This window comes from Mercenaria mercenaria, chromosome 5 (genome assembly GCF_021730395.1).
Source record: "Mercenaria mercenaria strain notata chromosome 5, MADL_Memer_1, whole genome shotgun sequence".
Classification (NCBI taxonomy): domain Eukaryota; kingdom Metazoa; phylum Mollusca; class Bivalvia; order Venerida; family Veneridae; genus Mercenaria; species Mercenaria mercenaria.
Window position 1 is genome coordinate 16496695 of NC_069365.1, and position 23984 is coordinate 16520678.

Consider the following 23984-nt stretch of genomic DNA (forward strand, 5'->3'; position numbering starts at 1 on the left):
TTTTTTTGGCCTATGAGTATTTACTCATCATAATTCTTGCGAATGAGTAAAATGGTAAAATCTGAAATTGACTAGGGGTAATTTTACTCCTGATTATTTGTAAATGAGAAAAAAAAAACAGAAATCAGTTTTATAACATATTTGTTTGGTGTAACACCCATGAATTTGTTTGCAGTTCAGCTTCAATTCAGCATTCAAGTTTTTGCTTCTTGTTCTCCATTGGCTTGCTTTGGCTTCACACTCACTGCCAAATCCAACAGATTATTCAATATACTTTTAACGATGTTTTGGGTATCATTTTTTGTTGGTTTAAAGAATACGTAGCACGTCTGTTCACTTCATTGATCGCGGCCGATGAAGTATATGCGCGCTGGGGAAAATATTTTATGATGGACCTGTGAATTCTTTTCTTATGGGTGAAACAGGTCTCGTAAGTGTAAATACGACTAGCTTCTACTGATTATAAAACATACCGTACGATTTGTTGTGAATTAACTGTTGTTGTACTTTTAGTAGTTCAACCGCCACCCTTGTTTAAGAGCAACATTTAAAAAACACGTTTTTTTTTTTTCATCCTCAAGTAATAAGTAAGTAGACTCGCCCAGTTTAATCAATCTAGACGCATAATCAAACTCTATACATAGAGCGCCTACTTCACCCGATTTACATTCGGAACATTTTCACGCGTTTCGGGCTTTATCGTATGTTTAACATGGGATTTTTTAACCGTCCAAACTTGTTGGAAATGTTTGTTTCATTGTTTATGTTTTTTAATAAAACTGTAACTGCTTTCATTGTCTACCACTTTTTTCCACCCTTGCCTGCTGAAAAAAAAAAAAAAACAGTAATGAGTTTGTACACTGTCTAGACAATTGTGCTCTGTTGAAATTTAACCAAACACAAGTTTACCTGCATAAACAGAAAGCATGATATGTTGATATGTCACCATGCGCGGATCCAGATTGGGGGGGGGGGGGGGGGGTTTCCGACCCCCTCTGGAAAGTCTTTAAAAAGGAAAGAAGACAAGAAGGAAAGAAAATGTTTTTCGAAAAGGCAACATTAGGACTGCATGTAAAGTATATGCGGCTGCTGCTACATACGACCCCGACATAATTCATATTATTTACTAAAAGAAACTAAAAATTTTACCTTCAAGAAAGCTTAATTTTTATCTTTTCCCAAATTTAAAACAGGTTAGTCCATAAAACTGTCCAGAATGCAAAAAATGAAGTGCTAAATTTAAAATTTTCCAGGGTGGGGGGGGGGCTGGGGCAGGGGATCGGACCCCCTCTGAGAAAATTGGCTGTGTCCGTGCATGGTCACTATACCTGTCCAGTACTGGACATTATGGTAAACGCTTCTTGCCTGCACAAATGACAAATTCGCAACTTCTGTCCGGTTTATACAAATTTCTGACCGCGATAAACCATTTGACTTCTACATTCTTAGAAAGAGACATGTTGTTGTTTACTCCACACCGGAAGTTGATATTTTAAATCGACACCGCTTTAAAATACACTACCTTACCATCAATATTAATTCCCAACAATTTGATTTACACACACATTGAGTGTATAATATAGTTTAACCGAGGTTTATAGAGTACCATTCAATGCCTGTGTACGTTCAATGTGGCACAATGAATGCCGACCGTGCACTGTTATGTAAAGCATCCAGACGATTCAGATTTTGTTTACGCTTGTAAAAAGTCATTGCATGCGATTCTGTAATTTCATGTACGTTTTTATACGCTAAAAATTAGCAGGCATGCGTATATGCATTATTTCAAAGCGTAATTTACGCTAATACGCATCTTATCTGGAGCCCTGTATCAACGTATTTTAAGCTGTAAACATCAATTTGATATAATTGCACAGTTATATGGCTGCTACTTTTGTTCATTGTTAATTACTGAGCGATAGGAATTATACGTTTATTCAAAGGAATTTTACTGAGACACGTATTATCATTAAATGGCAGATGCACATATTGTCTTCGCAGCTGGACTAGGTTCATCCAGCTAAACACTAAACAGTTATCACAGATCACGTGTAAACAATCCTCGGCAAAACATCCAATTCCAACACAAGAATATTCATTTCCCTTTTAAGGAGCATATTTTCTATAGTGATAACGGTAGTGTCACAACTGTTACGACAATCAAGTCGAAATAATGGTATCAACGACATCCCAGACTAGCCTTAGATCATGGCTCGTTTAACTACGGTACAGCTCTGTGAATATCATAGTAACTGTATATATGTATTTTAATGTTAAATTGAGCAAGAAAATAAATGCTTCAATGAAACTTTCAACACTTTTTTGGCAAAGTTTGTCAATGGGATCATTATTAGTCAAATCTAAAATACATATATTAAGATATTAAAGTTAATGTTAAGGCCAAAAGCAAATGCATGTATATGCATACTTGATTCAGTAAGAAGTTCTAGTTGAACTCATGTATCATTCTTGTACATTTGTATGTTCCTGGAGAAGTAATAAACACACTCAGCAACCTGAATTTTAAATCTTATCAAATGTTATTATAACTCTGACAACATAGCCATAACATTTGTATATTTGCAAATAATAGAATGTATATAACAATGATACTAGTAAGTATTGAAGTGCACAATTATTCTCAAAATTTTTAATTTGAGCCATTTCTAAGGAAATAATAGGACGCTTTTGACAACACCTGTGTCTAGACTGACTGACACAATTTTCTCGAAAGTTTACACAAGATGTTGATTTAGAGAGTTGACTGTTAGAATCAGCAATATTCCGAAGCAAACATAGGAAAATGCACTTCTATGCCCACAATCAGTATGTTCTTTAGTTGCCTAGCAACATGAAACTCGCCATTAGCTTGCGAAAATATCAAATAATGCAAACTTGAACACTGTTTGCCTTAAAAAGGCAAAACACTTTTAATAACCATTTTTATCAATTAACTTAAAAGACATATAGCGGCATTGTCGCAAATTCCTGAAAATAAACAGTTCAAAAGGCATATATTTAAATGTGCAAAACCGACAAGACATTGAGTGTCAGGAGAGAATTGAATTATCTCTGTGCTGTGGAACGTGTGAATTTATTCTTAATGTTTGCATTGGCCTTCACTACATATTTATTCTTAATTTTAAACACTTTTCATGTACATTAATGTTATGGGAACAATATCTGTACCTACCTATGCTTTCAGGACCACAATAACACACAGACATGTTAGTTTAATTCAAGTGCTATCACCATACTGTACACGTACGTTTTGACTACATTTAGAAAATAACATGATCTCCAAGTAGTACTAATACGACTGTATATTTTGGAAAACATATACTAGAGAAGAGACGTCATTTACAAAGAAATGAAAGAACATCTAACAAATGAGATCAAAGTTATTTCATTTAGTAGCAAAAACTGTCTGGTAAATAGGTCAATTAAAACCCATTGACTGGAGAATATAAAGGCTCTTTTGGAAACCAACCAAGCGAAGTAAAGTTTATATACCATATATATCAGTAATGCAGTGCATAAAAACCAAACACGCAGTCGAATTACAGTTTACTGGTATTTCGAAGTTTCGACTAAATGCTTTCCTCAGGGAATAATTCCGATATTAAAACAATTTTTACATACATATTAGTATATGATAATTTCTTAAGAAATTAGGAGTCACAAGTTTGATCATATAATGAGATGAAATTCACAACACTTGCAGGAAAGAAGCTATGTTGAATGCAAACAGCCAAACACTAATATCTTATATTAACTCAATGCGGCCGTCATAACAGCTATATGGCTTCGGATGAACGGGTGGATAAACAGACGAAGAAACTGGTGGAAACAGGGACAACGCAAATTTCCTTCTTTACTCGTCTTGAGGTTATCTATTGTCTTGCTGGCCACAGAAGCATACAAATTCGTAAGCATACAAACATGATAACTGGCCTCTTCAACAGACTAAACATCATCAAATGGAAATTAGTATCAAAATTAATTAATGAATTTACGAAAATAAGTGTATCTTGCATTAAGAAAAAAGTGATACCAAATACAAGAATATTTACGGAGTGAAACAAGGTTAAAACATTTAGAGAGCGTACAAAATGTCCGGCATTTCATTTATATGCTATCACTTGATTTTCTCTAATGGATCGTCTCTTTCAGCAAGGAAGTTATTGAACGTAAGAAATATATAATTTAGTATTCAATAGAAATACATGTACCCACACAAGAAAAAAGGAATGTAAATTAAAAAACACATTGTACGTAGATGTTGGCCTCAGGTGCTATTTTGTGCAATACCGCAGGTATTTTGTTTTTACTCGGTTTGAAATAAAAGAAAACCAGACACGAGAGTATTCATATTTCCGTGCAGTTCTCGATTGTTACTTGCAGTAGTTTGAGTCCGGACCCACACTTCAGAACTGTTATTGAGTTCTAGAATCCATTGTTTCGTTGTAGAAGCGTAGTCATGTGAGGCTGCTGGACCGGCAGATATGTAATTAATGTAAACACCATCAACAGTCAAATCCAGAGATTGAATATGGCCAGGCTGTACTGTCATAGTAAGCGTGAATACGTAAGCGCCCTTGACTGGAGCAATGAAGATGCCAGTGTGCGGGTGGTACGCATTACCAATGTTTGTGATTGCTTTATCGAATATAATAATGTGCTGGCTGCCAAGATTGACTAGGTTCTGAATTGATACTCCACAGCTGTAAATGCTACCTGCGGCTGAGAGGAGACCTGGCCTGCAAACAGGAGCAAAATATCTTTAAAAGGTGGTAAATGTAAACTGCAGTGTGTATACCAAGTTTAGTTATTATTGCATAATTTTACATCAATTTATACATAACGAAATACTTGTAGAGACCTCAATTTTGGAATGTCAATTTATGATGATCATTCTATTATCTAACGCTACAAGTGTATCTTGTGTTTGTTCGAACAAAACAAATATTGGTACAAAAAATAGACAAAAGTTATGTTGTAATATCTTACTTGATCTACGAATTCGTTGACGTGCATGCTGAGTTGATGACATTTTCACATCAATTGCCGGTATTAGCGTCATGTTGCTTTGGTGCATTTTGTGAACGGAAACTTCTGAATATTCTGAATTTTCACCCGCCTGAAAATAATTTAACATCCATCTGTTATTCTCTCGATTTTCGTCTCAATTCGAAGCTTCAAACACAATCAGCACAAAACAATACTCTTGCGGTATCACACGGCAACATTTAGTTCTGAAGTAAATGAGAACCATAAAGCGTATTTACACTTAGTTTATGTAGCCCTCATAATTTGTTGCAGTAAACGTGGTGTCGAGAAGGCAACTATTAAACAACTGATCGAAATAATTTGTTGAGATTACGCTTTCATTTTGCCACAAGATTGAAAGCATTGAGGTCGTTTGTGCCTGCAAGAATTTTATAGTTCTAAGCTTTAGGTGAAGTGATTAATAAAGTAGTGTTGTTACCTGTGGTGCATGCTCCGCACATTTACTTTCAAGTTGATGCACTTTTCTGTTCAATTCTTTATTTTCTCGTTTTAATTCCACCACTTTATTTTCAAGTGCAAGCGTACGAACTTTCAGATCGTCTAACTGCCTCAGCTTGATGCTATATTCACGCAGCGAGCTTTTTTAGAATATCTAATTCATTTAAAACTGCCAGCAATGTATCCTTGTCCGATATCTCCTGCCCGAAAACAGTCTGAGAAAATACACTAACGAAAAAGAGAAAAAGAATCATGACAAGCTTTTACATGACAGCAAACTGAATATGACATACATAATTGATAAGGCTTATCTTATCTACTAGGCAAGTACTAAATGGAATCGAGTGCAGAATGTTTGGCACACCATTCCAAATTCTCAAAAGATCAAGGCTAGTTGAAAAAATTGGGCAAATACAGAGAGAAATTCAATACATGGAATTATTATGCGATGTTGTGCTGGAACACGTATTTCACAAAGTCTCATGGTGTTTGTTTTAAAATGATCGGTCCAAATACCTGGTTTTGAAACGCGAAAGCAAACTTTTCATATTTTGTTACTGAATTTGAATACTGCCCCGTAAATGGGAATTATTGATATATTTGCAAGTGATAAAATGTATGCACAGAACTAATTTCCTATTATTGTTTAATATAAGACATTTGTTGAAGTCCAGTTTGCAGTCTTTAAATACCATGTATTTTGTTACTTTCAGCTCCTTCTGCTTAAGACACTGCGAGTGCCTATCAAAACAAGATTTGCGGTGATGTACTGTCTTGCCTTTAGCAGAAACCCGGTAGTAATAACTTAGCGACTGAATTATGTGAGTCACAGTGTATCAAAATTTTGGAAAATCGAAATTACAATTTTTGGTATTAAACAGATTTCCGCATCATTGCAACAGAAAATTATTGTGTGTAAAATGTCAACTGGTTAACAGATTGTGGAACATAGCATTTCACTTCTCGACTCTAGCTACGAGTACGTATTCTTGAAATCAGATAAATAAACAAAACTGGTTTTTCTTTGACAAACAAGCCTATTGCCTAGCAATAGAAGTAGTACTCTACCGGAAATTGCATCCGTCATAGTAGCTTCGATAGGAGCCACATTTTTATGAAGAACCTAAAATACATAACCTACCATCTGCAAGTCGGGTTTCATAAAAACAAAATCTTGCACTTTAAAAGTTAACAAAGGATCTATCTGCTGTGACTGACTCACGGATGGACAGACACAACAAAGCATGAAAATATCTGTAAAACCGACCGATAATCCCCAATATATGACTATTACATTTTAGAAGCACAAAAGCTGAACTCATGGACTGGCCATATACCTCGTCTTAATATACTTACTTCCGAAGAAGCTTTTTATAACTCTACAACTAGTTGTTGAGAAAACACACGCTCAGGATGTGCTCATCTCCGCTTGGGTGAAGCTTCTTATGCAGTGGGTGAAGCTTCTTATGAAGTTTCGCTGAATACTAGCGAGGAGTTGCTGGACAAGGATTCTAATGTTGCATAATTAAAGGACAATAACTCAATGAAAAATCATCCAACGGGAACATGAAAATAATATATGTATCTCCTCTTGAACATAAAGTTTTCTATAAAATTTCGCTGAATTCGAAGAATACTCCGGGAAATGGTGCTACAGAATACTCATATAGAATAACCAAAGGGCAATTACTCAGTGAAAAACAATGACCGGAACATAATTGAAGCTTCCTATGAAAATTAACTGAATTCCAACCAGTGTTTGCTGAGGAATACGGCAGACAGACGAAGCGGTAACATAATATGAAAGCATAATAAAATGATCTCTTTACTCAGAACTCTACATATTGCTTTCTATCTATGTCCCAAGTTTCCCATGAAAAAAATAAGTGTATGACAGAATCCGTCAATTGTGACAAAGGGATGGGCAGACAAAATAAAATAAAGTGCATGTTCTGTATATTGTCTTCTGCCTTTTCCGTGTCATGTAAAAAATCTTTAATACTTTTTAAGCCATAAAAGAAACTTTTTCTCACTCTTTTGGACTACTTATTGTCATAGTAACAAATTGTATTGCTACAACAAACAAGAGGGCCAAGATGGCCCTAGGTCGCTCACCAGAGAAACACACCATAACAGTGTAAACATGTTTGACCTAGTGTTTTCATGGAAAAAAATATTCTAACCAATTATCATTAAAATTGGAGCAAAAATCTTGAGTATAAATAAGTATTTTCTTTGATTTGACCTAGTGACCTAGTTTTTGACCCCAGATGACCCATATTCGAACCTGACCTAGATTTCATCAAGGCTATCATTCTGACCAAATTTCATGAAGATCAATTGAAAAATACAGCCTCTATCGCATACAGAAGCTTTTTCTTTGATTTGACCTAGTTTTTGACCCCAGACTACCCATATTCGACCTTGCCCTAAATTTCATCAAGGCAACCATTCTGACCAGATTTTATGAAAATCCAGTGTAAAATGCAGCCCCTACTGCATACACAAGGTTTTTCCTTGATTTGACCTAGTGACCTAGTTTTTAAACCCAGATGACCCATATTCGAACCTGACCTAGATTTCAGTTGAAAAAAAAATAGCCTCTATCGCATACACAACGTTTTTCTTTAACCTAGTGACCTACTTTTTGACCCATATTCGAATTTGACCTAGATTTCATCTAGGCAATCATTCTGACCAAATTTCATGAAGATCAATTGAAAAATACAGCCTCTATTGCATACAGAAGGTTTTTCTTTGGTTTGACCTACTGACCTACTTTTTGACCCAAGATGACCCATAATCAAACTTAATGTAGACTTTTTTTTTATTTGACCTAGTGACCTTATTTTTGACCCCAGATGACCCAGATTTGAAGTTGACCTAGATTAAGGTGCACGAATATCAAGTAAAAATGCAGCCCCTATTGCACATACACATATTTCATTTGATTTGATCGGGTGATATAGTTTTTGACCCCAGATGATCCAGATTCAAACTTGACCTAGATTTCATCAATGGAATAATTCTGACCAAATTTCATGAAGATCAATTGAAAAATACAGCCTCTATCGCATACACAAGGTTTTTCTTTGATTTGACCTAGTGGCCTACTTTTTGATCCCAGATGACCCATTTTCAAACTCTGCCTAGATTTCATTAAAGTTATCAATTTGACTTAATTTCAGGACGGTCAATTGAAAAATACAGCCTCTATTGCATATACAAGCTTTTTCCTTTGATTTGACCTAGTGACCTACTTTTTGACCCCAGATGACCCATATTCAAACTTGACCTAGATTTCATCAAGGCAATCATTCTGACCAAAATTCATTAAAATTAATTGAAAAATACAGCTTCTATCGCATACACAAGGTTTTTCTTTGATTTGACCTAGTGACCTAGTTTTTGATCCCAGATGACCCATTTTTGAACTCAGCCTAGATTTCATCAAGGCAATCATTCTGACCGAATTTCATGAAGATCAGTTGAAAAATACAGCTTCTATCGCATACACAAGCTAAATGTTGACAGACGACAGATGGCAAACATAGAGCGATCAGAAAAACTCACCCGAGCATTGCTCAGGTGAGCTAAACAAGAGGACCATGATGGTCCTGAATCGCTCACCTCTTCCCACATGACCCAGTTTTGAGTATGACGTCGTTTTTTCTATTATTTGACATAGTGACCTAGTTTTTGAGCTCATGTGACCCAGTTTTTAACTTGACCTAGATATTATAAAGATAAAAATTCTGACCAATTTTCATGAAGATCAGTTGAAAAATACAGCCTCTATCGCATACACAAGGTTTTTCTTTGATTTGACCTGGTTACCTAGTTTTTGATCCCAGATGACCCAATTTTGAACTCGGCCTAGATTTCATCAAGGCAATCATTCTGACCGAATTTCATGAAGATCAGTTGAAAAATACAGCTTCTATCGCATACACAAGCTAAATGTTGACAGACGCCGGACATAGAGCGATCAGAAAAACTCACCGGAGCATTGCTCAGGTGAGCTAAACAAGAGGACCATGATGGTCCTGAATCGCTCACCTCTTCCCACATGACCCAGTTTTGAGTATGACGTCGTTTTTTCTAATATTTGACATAGTGACCTAGTTTTTGAGCTCATGTGACCCAGTTTTGAACTTGACCTAGATATTATAAAGATAAAAATTCTGACCAATTTTTATGAAGATCCATTGAAAAATATGGTCTCTAGAGAGGTCACAAGGTTTTTCTATTATTTGACCTATTGACCTAGTTTTCGAAGGTACGTGACCCTGTTTTGAACTTTACCTAGATATCATCAAGGTGAACATTCTCACTAATTTTCATGAAAATCTCATGAAAAATATGGCCTCTAGAGAGGTCACAAGGTTTTTCTATATTTATATCTACTGGCCTTGTTTTTGACTGCACGTGACCCAGTTTCGAAACTGACCTAGATATCATCAAGGTGAACATTCAGATCAATTTTCATGAAGATCCATTGAAAAATATGGCCTCTACAGAGGTCAAAAGATTCTTCTAATTTTAGACCTACTGACCTAGTTTTTGACCGCAGTTGACCCAGTTTCAAACTTGACCTAGATATCATCAAGATGAACATTCAGACCAACTTTCATACAGATCCCATGAAAAGTATGGCCTCTAGAGAGGTCACAAGGTTTTCTTATTATTTTACCTACTGACCTAGTTTTTAAAGGCACGTGACCCAGTTTCAAACTTGACTTAGATATCATCAAGGTGAACATTCTGACCAATTTTCATGAAGATCCATTCAAGGGTATGGCCTCTAGAGAGGTCACAAGGATTTTCTATTTCAAGACCTACTGACCTAGTTTTTGATTGCAGTTGACCCAGTTTCAAACTTTACCTAGATATCATCAAGATAAACATTCAGACCAACTTTCATACAGATCCCATGAAAAATATGGCCTCTAGAGAGGTCACAACGTTTTATCATTATTTGACCTAGTTTTTGATGGCACGTGACCCACTTTCGAACTTGACCTAGATATCATCAAGATGAACATTCTGACCAATTTTTATGGAGATCCATTCACAATTATGGCCTCTAGAGAGGTCACAAGGCTTTTTCTATTATTTGATCTAATGACCTAGTTTTGGACTGCAGGAGACCCAGTTTCAAATTTGACTTAGATATCATCAAGGGGAACATTCTGACCAATTTTCATGAAGATCCATTGAAAAATATGGCCTCTAGGGAGGTCACAAAGATTTTTTATTTTTAGACCTACTGACCTAGTTTTGGACCGCAGTTGACCTAGTTTCGAACTTGACCTAGATATCAAGATGAAAATTCTGACCAATTTTCATGCAGATCCCATTAAAAATATGGCCTCTACAGAGGTCACAAGGTTTTTCTTTTATTTGACCTACTGACCTAGTTTTTGACGGCACATCACCCACTTTCAAACTTGATCTAGATATCATCAAGGTGAACATTCTCACTAATTTTCATGAAGATCTCATGAAATATATGGCCTCTAGAGAGGTCACAAGGTTTTTCTATTTTTAGACCTACTGACCTAGTTTTTGACCGCACGTGACCCAGTTTCAAACTTGACCTAGATATCATCAAGATGAACACTCAGACCAACTTTTATACAGATCCCATGAAAAATATGGCCTTTAGAGAGGTCACAAGGTTTTTCTATTATTTGACCTACTGACCTAGTTTTTGAAGGCACATGACCCAGTTTCGAACTTGACCTAGATATCATCAAGGTGAACGTTCTGACCAATTTTCATGAAGATCTTGTGAAATATGTGGCCTCTAGGGAGGTCACAAGGTTTTTCTATTTTTAGACTTACTGACCTAGTTTTTGATGGCACGTGACCCAGTTTCAAACTTGACCTAGATATCATCAAGGTGAACATTCTGACCAATTTTCATGAAGATCTTATTAAATATATGGCCTCTAGAGAGGTCACAAGGTTTTTCTATTTTTAGACCTACTGACCTAGTTTTTGAAGGCACGTGACCCAGTTTCAAACTTGACCTAGATATCATCAAGATGAACATTCTGACCAACTTGCATAAAGATCCCATGAAAAATGTGATCTCTAGAGTGGTCACAAGCAAAAGTTTACGGACGGACGCACACACAGACGGACGACGCGCAATCACAAAAGCTCACCTTGTCACTTTGTCACAGGTGAGCTAAAAATAAAAGGACCTCAGCATTGCCATCTATCAATATACCATGTTTCATAACAAATTATCTTATACTTGTTAAGTTGTAAGAAGATCCCATTTTTGTGCCTGACGGATTGACGGACATACGGTGAATTACAATAGATCAAAACTTATGTGGTTTACTCAAAGAACATAAAATGGCGAAAATAAGAACAACACAGTTTTTGCTGTTGTTTTTCAACAAATATGAGGATTGTTCAGTTCTGGAGACAGGATAAACAAAACGTTCAGTTTAACAGTTTATTAGTAATATGGCCATAACAAATAAAATAGTTGTAATAATTATTTGATATATACAGTTCAGTAAATTAAAAAAGATACTTTCCATATATATTTACAACACATTCAAAATAAGATCTGGTTTATGATAATAAATGTTCAGATATGTGGAGCATATCCTTTCAAAGTTTCGGAAAACACAAAAACTTTTCTAGGGAAAAAAATGAAGCTCTTGCAAGTACATTCCCATTTTTTTGCACCGATCTTGCAACAGTTTTCATAACTGCTTAAAGTCTTGTTATTTGAATATACCAAAAGGTGAGGCTACAGCACATCATAGTAATATTTGCTGGCGGTCTAATAAATATAGTTGCAATTGGTACTTCCTTCAGCACTGTAATAAAAAAGGAAGCGTGGTGTTTGGTGTTGAAAGTCAGAAATCATTTAAATACAGCTGATCCTACTTTCTGTTATTTCTAAAATCTTATGTCAAAAATTTACTAATGTTATTTCAACATAACTGAAAACAGTAATGAGTTGATAGTGTACCTGCAATTCAACAAAATTAAAACAGATAACACTTTGAGTTTCGAGTCACATGCAGGTCATATCGCAACATTTCCAGATTTCCATGGTGGAAGACACAGGTAGCCATCATGGCACTGTTTCACACATTGGCGGGCCTGGGTAGAACCATCGACCTCCAATAAGCCACCTGGATGGCTTCCTCACCCGATATCAAACCCACATTGGTGAGAGGCAACCAATATAAAGTAAGTGACTTTAACCACTGCATTGGCTTCAAATGATATCTTCTGTCTAAATTGTCAGACTATACAGCTAACAATTAATGATTTAATATATCATTTCTTGACTATTTGTTCTGAAAAAAAAATACAGTAACCCATTAAACTTACTAAAAAGAGCTGGTCAATAGATTCTGATTAAAAACATGGATCCTTAACCAAGATCTGTTTGTTTCGGTAAAAATTACTAAGTTCATATTTTCTAAGTAAGCAGTAAAAACAGTTTTAGTAACAATTCAAGAAATATATTAAATGATGTGGAGTTTAAAATATATAAATAAATCAGTAATATCATAAGTAATGTAAACAAATCTCTGAATTGTTATGGTAACATGGGAATATACAAGTATATATGATAAATGATGAGTATACTTGGTTTCTAAACAACCCTATGATCATGATTGATGGAGTATACTGGTTAAGATCTATGTTGAAAATGAATTTTATGTAATAAAACAACATTTGAGCCGTGCCATGGGAAAACCAACATAGTGGGTGTGCGACCAGCATGGATCCAGACCAGCCTGCGCATCTGCGCAGTCTGGTCAGGATCCATGCTGTTCGCTTACAGTTTCTCCAATTCCAATAGGCTTTAAAAGCGGACAGCATGGAGCCTGACCAGACTGCGTGGATGCGCAGGCTGGTCTGGATCCATGCTGGTCGCACACCCACTATGTTGGTTTTCCCATGGCACGGCTCATTTCACTAGATATCCGTGCAAGCATTTACACACATACATCAACAACTTAACTGTTTCACAATAATGATTAAAGGACACAAAACAAAAAGAAGGTATTTCCAAAATAGCTTAATGCCATGATATGGTGTATTTAACATAACTATTTAACATAGTGGTTTTGAAAATATAAAAAAAGAGAAAATGCCTTACATAATGACTCAGTGAAATTTAAATTCACATAATTAAAATGATTGAAGTAACAACAAAACATTCGTTTAAAATGAACTGTCAACATTATGTTTTCTCATTACAAACAAGCATTTTTTTCTCACCAAAATATTAGTTAAAGTTCACATATAAAGGTCACCAAATCAGAACCACCGAGGAGTGTTAATAGAATTCCCAGATGATATTATTTGACAGAAAAGAAGGTAGTATTTATGCCAAATATCTTTGGCGGAGTCTCCAATTTGCATCACAGTGATACATGTAAAAAATAAATTTACACATAATGAATGCTCACTGTGTAAAAGCAATCAGGGTGCAAAATTTAAATTTTGAAAATATAACAGATGTGTACTAAGCAGAATGCTATTGTACAATGGATGTCCACACAAAAGGTTTGCAGTCAACAAAAATATAAGAAGGATATTTGTAGGTTTCAGTGTAAGATCAAAATGCATTTTTTTTTCAGGCATGGCATAAAAATGTAGGATATGGTATCCACAAGTGAATGAAGCGAAGATCTTACATGAAAAACATAATTTTTTTATCTGTTTCAAGATTTTACTAAACTTTACACATTTTCAAGTTTCTTACTGGTGAAACTTTTAAGACTGATATTTTACATTGTGAAAATACCAGACAAATATTCCTCTAACACTGCAATATTTCATTGAATAAAAAAACAAAATAAAAAAAAAAACATGTATAAACATGTTTTTCAACCTGTGGGGAAAATCACTATTGTGGTTTATCATCAATCGGACATTGTTCAAACAACATACATGCATTAATAAACATAAACGTCCAATACTTTTCTCAGTAATGGAATATAAAAACTGTAGAATCTTTAGGCAATATTGTAAGAGTTTGGGGCAAATCAGTAGTCAACTGACATGAAAATATAATATTGTTTACTGCTATAAAAAGTACCTTCCCTGCAGAAATTATAAAATAACTGATCAAAACATCAAAAAAAAAGTAAAATAAAATGTAAATAATAACATATAAATTATCAAAAATAAAACCAATATCTAGCTATATATACATATGTGTTCATGTTTCCAATACATTATTTTAACATCTTGTTATTGTTGTATTCTTGTAACATTTCATTTAAGAATCTCAAATGGAAGTTTCAAAAGCATTTAAACTGAACATGTATATTTAAGTGAAATGGTATTGAAAAGCCAAATTGGGATTACTTTCATACTAAAATTTCAAAATTTAAATTTTTTTGGAGAATTTCTTTTTCAAATACTATACAAGATACTCTGAAACCGTATTTAATCTGTATAAACTGACCATTAAAAACCATGACAGAATGCATTTCAGTTTACAAGACTGTAGGTAAAGTTTATGCAAGCATAAATAATTAAAGCCAACTAGAGCCATTAATAAAGGTGAAAATATGTTCAAGAAAACACAAATTGGGACATGACAGGATAGGGACAGGACAAAAAAGTTCTTATACAACCTCCAATCCCACCCCCAACAGTTTGGTGGGGTGAATGGAAGAGACTGGATTTGTTGTATAATTATGACAAGATGCCTTGTAAATGGCTGTTAATTCGAGTCAAACATAATGACAAATATGCAATCTATTCAATACTGTTTAATCCAATCTGTATTCATTACAGAAATCAGTTTGATAACGAAAATAGTGGGAAAAACTATTTCAGAAAGAAACTAGAGATGCTTTTGAGAAAAGCGCATGTCTCCCACAACTGTCCCTATGAAAAATGTCTAGTTTCTCTAGATGGATTAGATGAATGGACCAAATTAGACAGCTTGGACGAACGGACTCAATCAGTAATTGAAGGGCCATAATCCGAAAGTGCCTGGGAGGATTTGGCTAGTTATCGAACTTGGCCGAGGTCTTATGGTCAAACACATTTTATTCAAGTTTGGTGAAGATTGGATGAGAAATGTTTGACTTAAGAGTGGGGACAAGCTTTGTGACAGACACACACACAGACTGGAGTAAATCAATACATCTCCCACACCACTGTGTTGTGGGAGACATTATAATCATGTTTTGTCTAACTTTTATGAACAGTTTGGTCAAAGCAGTTGTCATATTTCAGTTATAATTAAAGACACTTTTTTAAGCCTTGTGCTCATCAGCCTTATTTGTATTGGGACACTTAATATTTGATCAAATCTCATTTATACACATATAGATTATCCCTTTTTGTTCAAATCTACAATAAACAGACATGCATATCAGATCTTTTTAACAGACTGAACTGTACAAAAAAGCATTTGGCCTTCTCCAGACTAAACTTTCATACCCTTAACAGTACAGACAGCATGGTAATACAACTATTATTACATAATACCACTAATTTTTTAAATCAACTATGTCACTGACCACAATTTTCTACATCAGCCAATCCCATAGCCTATAAAAATGGATGAAATATTCATCTGGCCAACATATTTACAAACAGCAATTAGATCTGTTAAGGGAATCTAAATTTTTCTTTTTCAGAAAAACATTGTGAAATTAACAGATCAAATACTGGCCTATGATAATGATAACCTGGCATTTTATTATTTCAGTACCATCCTTGACTTTAATTCTTTTAATGAAAAATCCAATTCATCACTGTAAATCAAATCTTGTTTCCTCTAAAATACATCTCAAGTTTAACCTATAACTTCTATCACATTTGAAAAATATCAGGCTCCATGATCACTAAACATTTTTCAGTCTTTGCGGAGTCTGAGATTGAAATTCTAACCGGAAGATTTACTGAACTTAAGAGTAAATTCAAACTGAGCCTGACCATCACTTGAAAACTTAACATTTAACTTAAATGACAAATAAAGTTTCATTATTGAACTCGGCCGAAACTGAAATTGTTTTATGAACACAAGGCCGGAATATTTGATACTTTTAAGCTATTCAGTGACTCAAATAACACCAGATAAAATGAAGGAATACACAAAAGGCAGTGACTAAATATACATCATCATTAATAACACAAAAACTGAAAAATGGGATTCATCTTTTGATTGTTATGTTTAGAGGTTGTGCTTGTTTTATAGTAAGTTGGTAGAACAGTTTATCTATAGCATACCTATTTAAAACATATACAAAACAGCTTTCATTAATTCTCATTCATAAGCAAAATCTCAAGATCATTCATAGAACTAATTCTTATAAGTAGCACTAAGTCAAAGCACTATGTAAATATGCTATTACACAAAATACTATCTTAAACTTTATTGCTAAACTGTCAGTAAAATCAAATAAGAATTCAATTCCTTCTAGTATGTACACATGCATGTAATAATCTACTAACTGTTTATTCTAATATTTTCTCTTTACTCTCTGCTTTACTACACAAACAGAAGTTTGAATAACAACAGGACAATAATTTAGTTAAGTAACAAACACATCAATAGGCAAAACCAAGCATCTCAAGGCAGCAACATTCTTTTAGCCAATGACATCTATAACTATTTTGCTTGCAGCTTGTCCAAGATATAAGATGTTCATCTACTCTTTTGTGCCAATTTATTCTTGCAACTGTTCAGCTGACAATGGGTCATTAACCCAGAAATATCCCTGCATCAACACAGTTCTCCTTAACATGCCCTACATGATATATAAAATCAGATATGAAGCTTTCCAATGTTTTTTACATAATACGATCCACGAAATCACCTACAATTTTTCTAACATAATGCCTTCTCTAACGCAGATCATGTCTGTAATCCTTCTAGTATCATGCATGTTGTCCTCTGGAATAGGAGTACTTTTATCATGATGCAACTTTTTCCTTTTCATCTCCACCTACAAAGTTATCATTGTTAGCCATTATATGACTTTTTCCCAAGACAGTGTTGCACACTGCTGACCCCATGTAAACAATTCATCTAACATGATTCATGTTTAGGCTGTAACCTCAATCAAGATCTGTTATATTACGCCTTCTTTCACTTAGACAAGCTTACCCACTGTCCCCAATTCAATCATGTAAAACAGTTTTTTCAAACAAAAACTTAGAAAAAATAACTGTGAAGATAGATGTAAAATACTTATCTGCCCTTGTCACACCAGCATCTATTTACCTATGTGTTGAACCTACCAAGTTATTTTCTCCAGTTAACATTTTAAAGTCTTAAACAAACTTAGACTTCCTAGCCATTTAGACTTTCATGTCCTTAATACATCAAGCTTGGTCCGAACATTTCCGTCTACTACAGCAGCATCCATTTATTCCAAGTATTTTTAACACTGGCTCTTAGAACTAAACATATACACTCTCATTGTACACCCATGAAGCTAAATACATGATTTTAACTAATATAAACCATAAAGCTGAAGCCTATATGAACAAATTTTAACATTTTGATCCTATCACTTCTGAACCATTCACTAATTGGATTGTTTCATCATCAGCCTCATTTTCAATAGCCAACACTTCCTCAAAAGTCATTCTGGCCTGACTGCCTCCTCGCTTTAACTTGATCAGATTTGAAATCTTTATCCAGTGCTGCTTGTTTTCTTCTACCCGATCTCCAACTTCCTTTGCAGGAAGGAACATCTTTGCCAACAAACTGCAGAAAAAATATTCATTTATAGTCAACTATTTACATTTGTATTTTTTTTTCAGTTCAGTTTGTTACTTAAAGAAACATTTAGATAATCGCATTAGTCAGAACTGGTATTTTTTTCAAGAAATAAATGGTACTGGTGTTTTATGGAAGTTCATTGCTAAGTCTGAACCCAGTTCTGGTGTTTTAGGAAATCTTTTTGCCAGTTTGACTACTTGACATCAAATTAACTTATCACAATACTATCCAGTTCATCATTGTTCCATTTCCCATTTCATCACTTACATTCAGCAACTTTTATACAACTTTCACATAATCTTATTCAATTATTTTAACTACATATAAGCAACTTCATGGTATCATTTTATTATTCAACATATATTCAAAGTTATTTAACAACACATTAATTGTAAGGGACTTCAATGGTACAGTGTGTACAGCATTATTTCTACCTTCAACTGCATTCTGAGATTCCAGTTTATGCAATGTTCCAACTAACTTTAGAAATATACAAGTGATTCAAACCTTTTCTTATAACTACTTCTTGGGAACAAAAGCTAAAACTGTGTAATGACCTTCCAAGATATGTCAATGTAGAAATAATTTCAAGAAATGTAAAATCATTAAATCCTATTAAAGAGAATAAAATTTCATAGTTTTGACCAAAACAGCTTATTCACGGGGATACGATTTAACAGATTCAAACTTTTGAAGATAAAATTTATTGTAATTCTGTTTGATTTAATTTCTTTGTTTTACCAATGAAAGTTAGATATCTACAAATAATAATTATTTTACAGTAATCAATATTTTGAATATCTGTACTAAATATTTATTTATTCTATGAATTATAAGAATACACTTTCAACATAATAATGATTCTTACACATAGACTGGTAATGCAACATGATCCAGGAAGCTGATTTGTAGTGCAGGTATCTGAGCCCGCTCTCTGTCCATCATATCACTGGGCTCCAAACCCTTGGCTTTCTCCATATCACCCTGAGAGAAAAACTCTTTGTAGATCAATGCCTGAAAAACATAACCATGTTTAAAATAAAGCTATGTAAGATAGTAAAATGGCTTTTATTATACCAATACTATTTTCTAGTAGGATGAAATAAGCTGTGCAAATAATGTGTCAAATTAAACATTCTAACATAGCTTGACTTGTCTGTCAGTTAACAAAAAGAAGCCAAGCATTGTATGTTCTGCAATATACAACAGCTGACGTGAATAAAACAAAAACAAGACTGATGAGAGAACATTATTATATTATGTATATACCAAATTGCCTCACAACATTCAGTTCATTACTACTGACATAAATGAAGTCCAGCACAATTTTTTCATAACATTTCAATGAGCATGCTAGAATGAAAATACACGAGGCCTCCTTGTGGTTTACAGTCCATTTTACAGATGTTTAACCACAGAGTAAACACTTGTTACTCCAAACTATGAAGCATAATAGATTATAAACTAACCACATAAATGCCTTGTTTATTAATAAATATAGCAAAGCATATCAAATTTAACTAGAGATGCTTTGAGAAAAGCGCCATGTGTCCACAAAACTGCATAATATTATGGTAATCAAGGCGTTTTAAATCTGTATTTACTTAAATCCACTTCATGCGCTTTCTTGACACAAAAAGGACGCCTATACTACTAGTAGTATTGGGGCCGTTTTAGGGGTAAAACTGCACAAGAAATCTGAGTAATTTTGGTAAATCAAGGGCCATAATTCTGAAGTGCCTAGGCCTATTTGGCTAGTTATCAAACCTGGCCGAGCCCTTATTGGCAGACACATTTTGCTGAAGTTTGGTGAAGATCGGATGAGAAATGTTCGATTTAGAGTGCGGACAAGCTTTGTGACAGACAGACAGACAGACAGACTGGAGTAAATCAATATGTCTCCCACACCACTGTGTGGTGGGAGACATAATTATCACTTGTATTATGTGTATAAGGGGACAAAACTGCCACTCATAACAATTAATCTTAGCCCTAATCTTAACAATTCACCCAGAAGAAAAATCAAACTTAGCTTATAAGTAGGTACTCAATATTTTCTAGGGCTGGGATGATTTCAAAATTTTGAAACCAGTTAATTATTTGTATGAAATCGACTTGAACCAGTTAATCGGCCGCCATATTGAAAATGCTGTTTTCTTTCCTGATGACAGTATCAATGTACCCTCAGCAGCTGACTTCATTAGGAACTTACAGACTTTTATCATTTGTAAGCAGTGTAATGATTAATAAGTTATATTTTGGTGTATTTCATTTTAAATTTATCACGACTGGCAAACCAGAGACTTTTGATTATGTTGATTAATATGTTTTACTGTTGGTCTATGGCAGGTTGATTCGGGATATTTATTGTTTGAGAACGATTACCAGTTTTGCAAAACTGAATTTGATTTCACTTAGTAATCGAATCGGATCTGATTAACCAAGTAATCATCCCAGTCCAAACTTTTTCTCTCTCAAAAACTTGATGTCTGGACTTCCTTTTAACCATACATGGTTTAAATGAGTCTAAGAGGCATGAGGGGTGTTGCAATTACCATTACCTCTCATGAACAAACTCAATCAAATCAAGCCATCCATTATTTTTGCTTGGCTGCATTCTATGGTTCCGAAGGATCTTCTCACAGATTTTTTACATCAATGCAAGCTTGTTAATATGTACACATTTATACTTACCGCTACCCTCTTGGTATTTTCCCATGGTCTAGTCTGGTCAGACAGATCACAGGATGTCATCAGAAGACACAGTAATAACTTGCGCTCTCTCACTGAGGTTTTATCTATACCTCCTACAAAGTATACAGTGCCATTTTAAGATTATGTCATAAAACAAATAACATGATACAGATGATCAAGCTGAATTATGGGCAACACCAGTTAAACTAATGTTTTCAGTGTTTGGCATTAAATTTTTTCTTTAACCTTTAGCTGCTAAATTTCTAAAATGAACTGGTCTATCATTCAATTTGTGCAGTACCATTTATTATTTGAAGGGGCAGTCACTAAATAAAAATTTACTGACTGAATAGCGAACAGTGCAGACCATGATCAGCCTGCACGGATATGCAGGCTGATCTTGGTCTACACTGGTTACAAAGGCAGAATCACTTGCTGGCAGCAGGCTAAAGGTTAAGGTAATATTATTTGTCCAAACATAGAACCACTAACTGAGAAAATCTTTTAAATATTTTTCTTCCAGTTCATTCAGTGAAATTGTTTAGTAGATTTTCTTAACAGATCAGATAAGTAATTTTATAAAATTAACATTTTTATGAACAAAGAAAGAGACAATTTTATCATAAAACTCAGAGCATCATTTCTTGGATTTTACACAATTGTAACAATAGCCGACACTTATTGCATTTCTTATAAAACATGTCTACTTACTTTCAGCCAACTCTTTCAGGTTTTTCAGTATTTTGAAATGATGTGCTAAATCTGTGGCTAAAATGATCTCTCTCATCAGATCTAAAACATGTTGGTAATCCTGGAACATATTTTCAAACTATGTTTTCAGAAAGCTTATGAAATCTAAATAATTAAATTTTTATCATTTTCTGTTTACAAATGCAAAATCTATACATGATATTAACCAACAATAATTACAAGGACTGGAAGTTCCAAACAAAATTATGATCCATATGTTGGCACTACAAAAACTCTCAGAACTATGGTTTACGTCATGGCTATTTCTTAATTAGTTTAAAATAGTCATGTTCAGAAAAAAATATGGGAATGTTACATTCTAGTTTCCAAGTAAAAATTCAGGAAATGCTAGTTACTTAATATCAAAATTTATAGTAGAAAATACCTTGCTACTCAGGTTTTCAAACACATTGCAACCCTCTGTATTTAAAATACACATTGTCTGGGCAAAATGATGTCTCTAAAATAAATAATACACAAGATTTGTTTACATAAACAATGTTATAAACTGACAGGCTTCCTCTTAAAAGAAAATCTAGGGATTACTAACTGTAAAACACAAAACACAATTATTGTCATTAAAATACATCAAGTTCAAATATCAAAACCATGAGAATGATCAGATATTGTGAAATGATTTATGTAACAGTGAGACAAAAAAAAGTGTCTCCTGTAAAACAAGATGTGCAAGTTTATATCCCTAAAAAATATCAACCACAAAATATTTAGTTTTCATAGCAGTGAAAGCGAATAGCATGTAATGATTTTAACAAAGAAAACAACAATGGAAGATATAATATCAACTTAATGACTTATTTAGCAACATAAAATGAACAAATTTCTAAAAGAATTTACAATACCAAGCTTAGAAAGCAGATGTGCTTTTCAATAAATCAGTTCCAAACAATGTCTGTCCTTTTTTATTGACATATTGTGTAGCTTCCTCTTGCAAAACCAAAAAAAAAGCCCTTATTTTAGGTCACATGGAAACTGTTTTAAAGATTATCACAAATCAGTCTCAACATCTCAGTTCTGATGATACACATCTCAACAAGAAGCCTTTTGAGTGGTAAAGACTTTTCACATCTTTGGTATGACATTTTCAGAAAGCAAACTCACTACCTCTACCTTTCAAATCATCTGACCTCAGTAAGTCATTCATGTGGTCTTTTTGCCATTGTCTTTACATTGTCCACATTTGGATGGCTTGATGCCCTGAATCACTCAAGCAATTTACTCATTCCCTTGAAATATTGAGCAGTCTGGGCCTAAAGGTACCCTTAAAACTAGACAACAACTCAAGCTCTTGATTTATGTTGTATTATCTATAGGTACAGAGCTTTAATTGAAGTCTAGACTTAAAATGAAGTATATTTGGATCCCAAGATTAAAATTAAGCCTGGAATTAAACTGTATTTTGTTCAGGAACCGAGACTAATCAAAGTCAAGATTAAAACTGTATTATGTCTTAAGTAAAAGCAAGTTCTTAATTACTAAGTAATAAGGTACAGATTTAAAATGTATTGGGTAAAATAGAGGTTCAGAGTCAAACTTACTATTTCTATGTACTTTGGTTAAACAAGTGAATGAAGTATTGCCATGCAATACAAAGTCCCCTACTGGAAGGCACCTAATTTTCTCTACTGCAGTATAACATAATGAACTGATATCTGTCAATGATGTATAAACAATATTGTACTATATATACAATATCATATAACAAAGCACTTGGATTAAAATTAGCGTATATAAAAACGTACAGTTGTTTTCATTTGGATTTTTTTTTTGGTCGATTATACAAAAAATTATCATAAAAGTTATTTATAGTAACAACAAAGTGAAATAAACCCTAAAAAAAAAAAAAAAAAAAAAAAAAAAAATCTATAAAATTTAAGTCCACAAGAAACTCTTTACCAGGTACAGATAGATCAAAATACACCTAAAATTTGGATGTACCGTGCATGTTGTACCACAGAAAAGTGGTCTCAATTTTTCCCTACGGCCAGTAATAAAAAAGTTACAATATAATCTATTTATAGTAACAACAAAGGGACATAATTCTAAAAAAAGTGTGCCTCATAGTGGTGAACATTTCTACCAAGTTACATCAAAATCCCTCCATGCATGAAGAAGAAATGCTCTGGACAAACTCATTCTTGAATTTGACCTTTAACCTCTAAGTATGACCTTGACCTTAGACCTAGGGACCTGGTTCTGGCGTGCGACAATTCGTCTCATGGTGGTGAACATTTGTGCCAAGTTACATTACAATCCCTCAATGCATAAA

The 23984-nt window shown here is 34.1% G+C and overlaps 1 protein-coding gene and 1 long non-coding RNA gene across 2 annotated transcripts in view; both read right to left on the reverse strand.

The window, feature by feature from the left end:
* Positions 1-2636: 2636 nt before the first annotated feature.
* On the reverse strand, positions 2637-5812 carry LOC128557448 (uncharacterized). The gene is made up of 3 exons (XR_008371160.1): positions 5489-5812; positions 5011-5140; positions 2637-4760 (listed from the first exon to the last, which is right to left on the reverse strand). It is a non-coding gene; the product is annotated as an uncharacterized LOC128557448 (long non-coding RNA).
* Positions 5813-11966: 6154 nt separating this feature from the next.
* LOC123556562 (cGMP-dependent 3',5'-cyclic phosphodiesterase-like) overlaps positions 11967-23984 on the reverse strand; it is a 175976-nt gene continuing 163958 nt past the window's right edge. The window contains exons 26-30 of the mRNA XM_053544451.1: positions 22083-22157; positions 21659-21758; positions 20948-21060; positions 19122-19267; positions 11967-18238 (exon numbers count right to left, since the gene is read on the reverse strand). Coding sequence (XP_053400426.1) covers positions 18022-18238; positions 19122-19267; positions 20948-21060; positions 21659-21758; positions 22083-22157 — 651 coding nt within the window. The 3' untranslated portion in view covers positions 11967-18021. The remainder of the gene's footprint in view (positions 18239-19121; positions 19268-20947; positions 21061-21658; positions 21759-22082; positions 22158-23984) is intronic.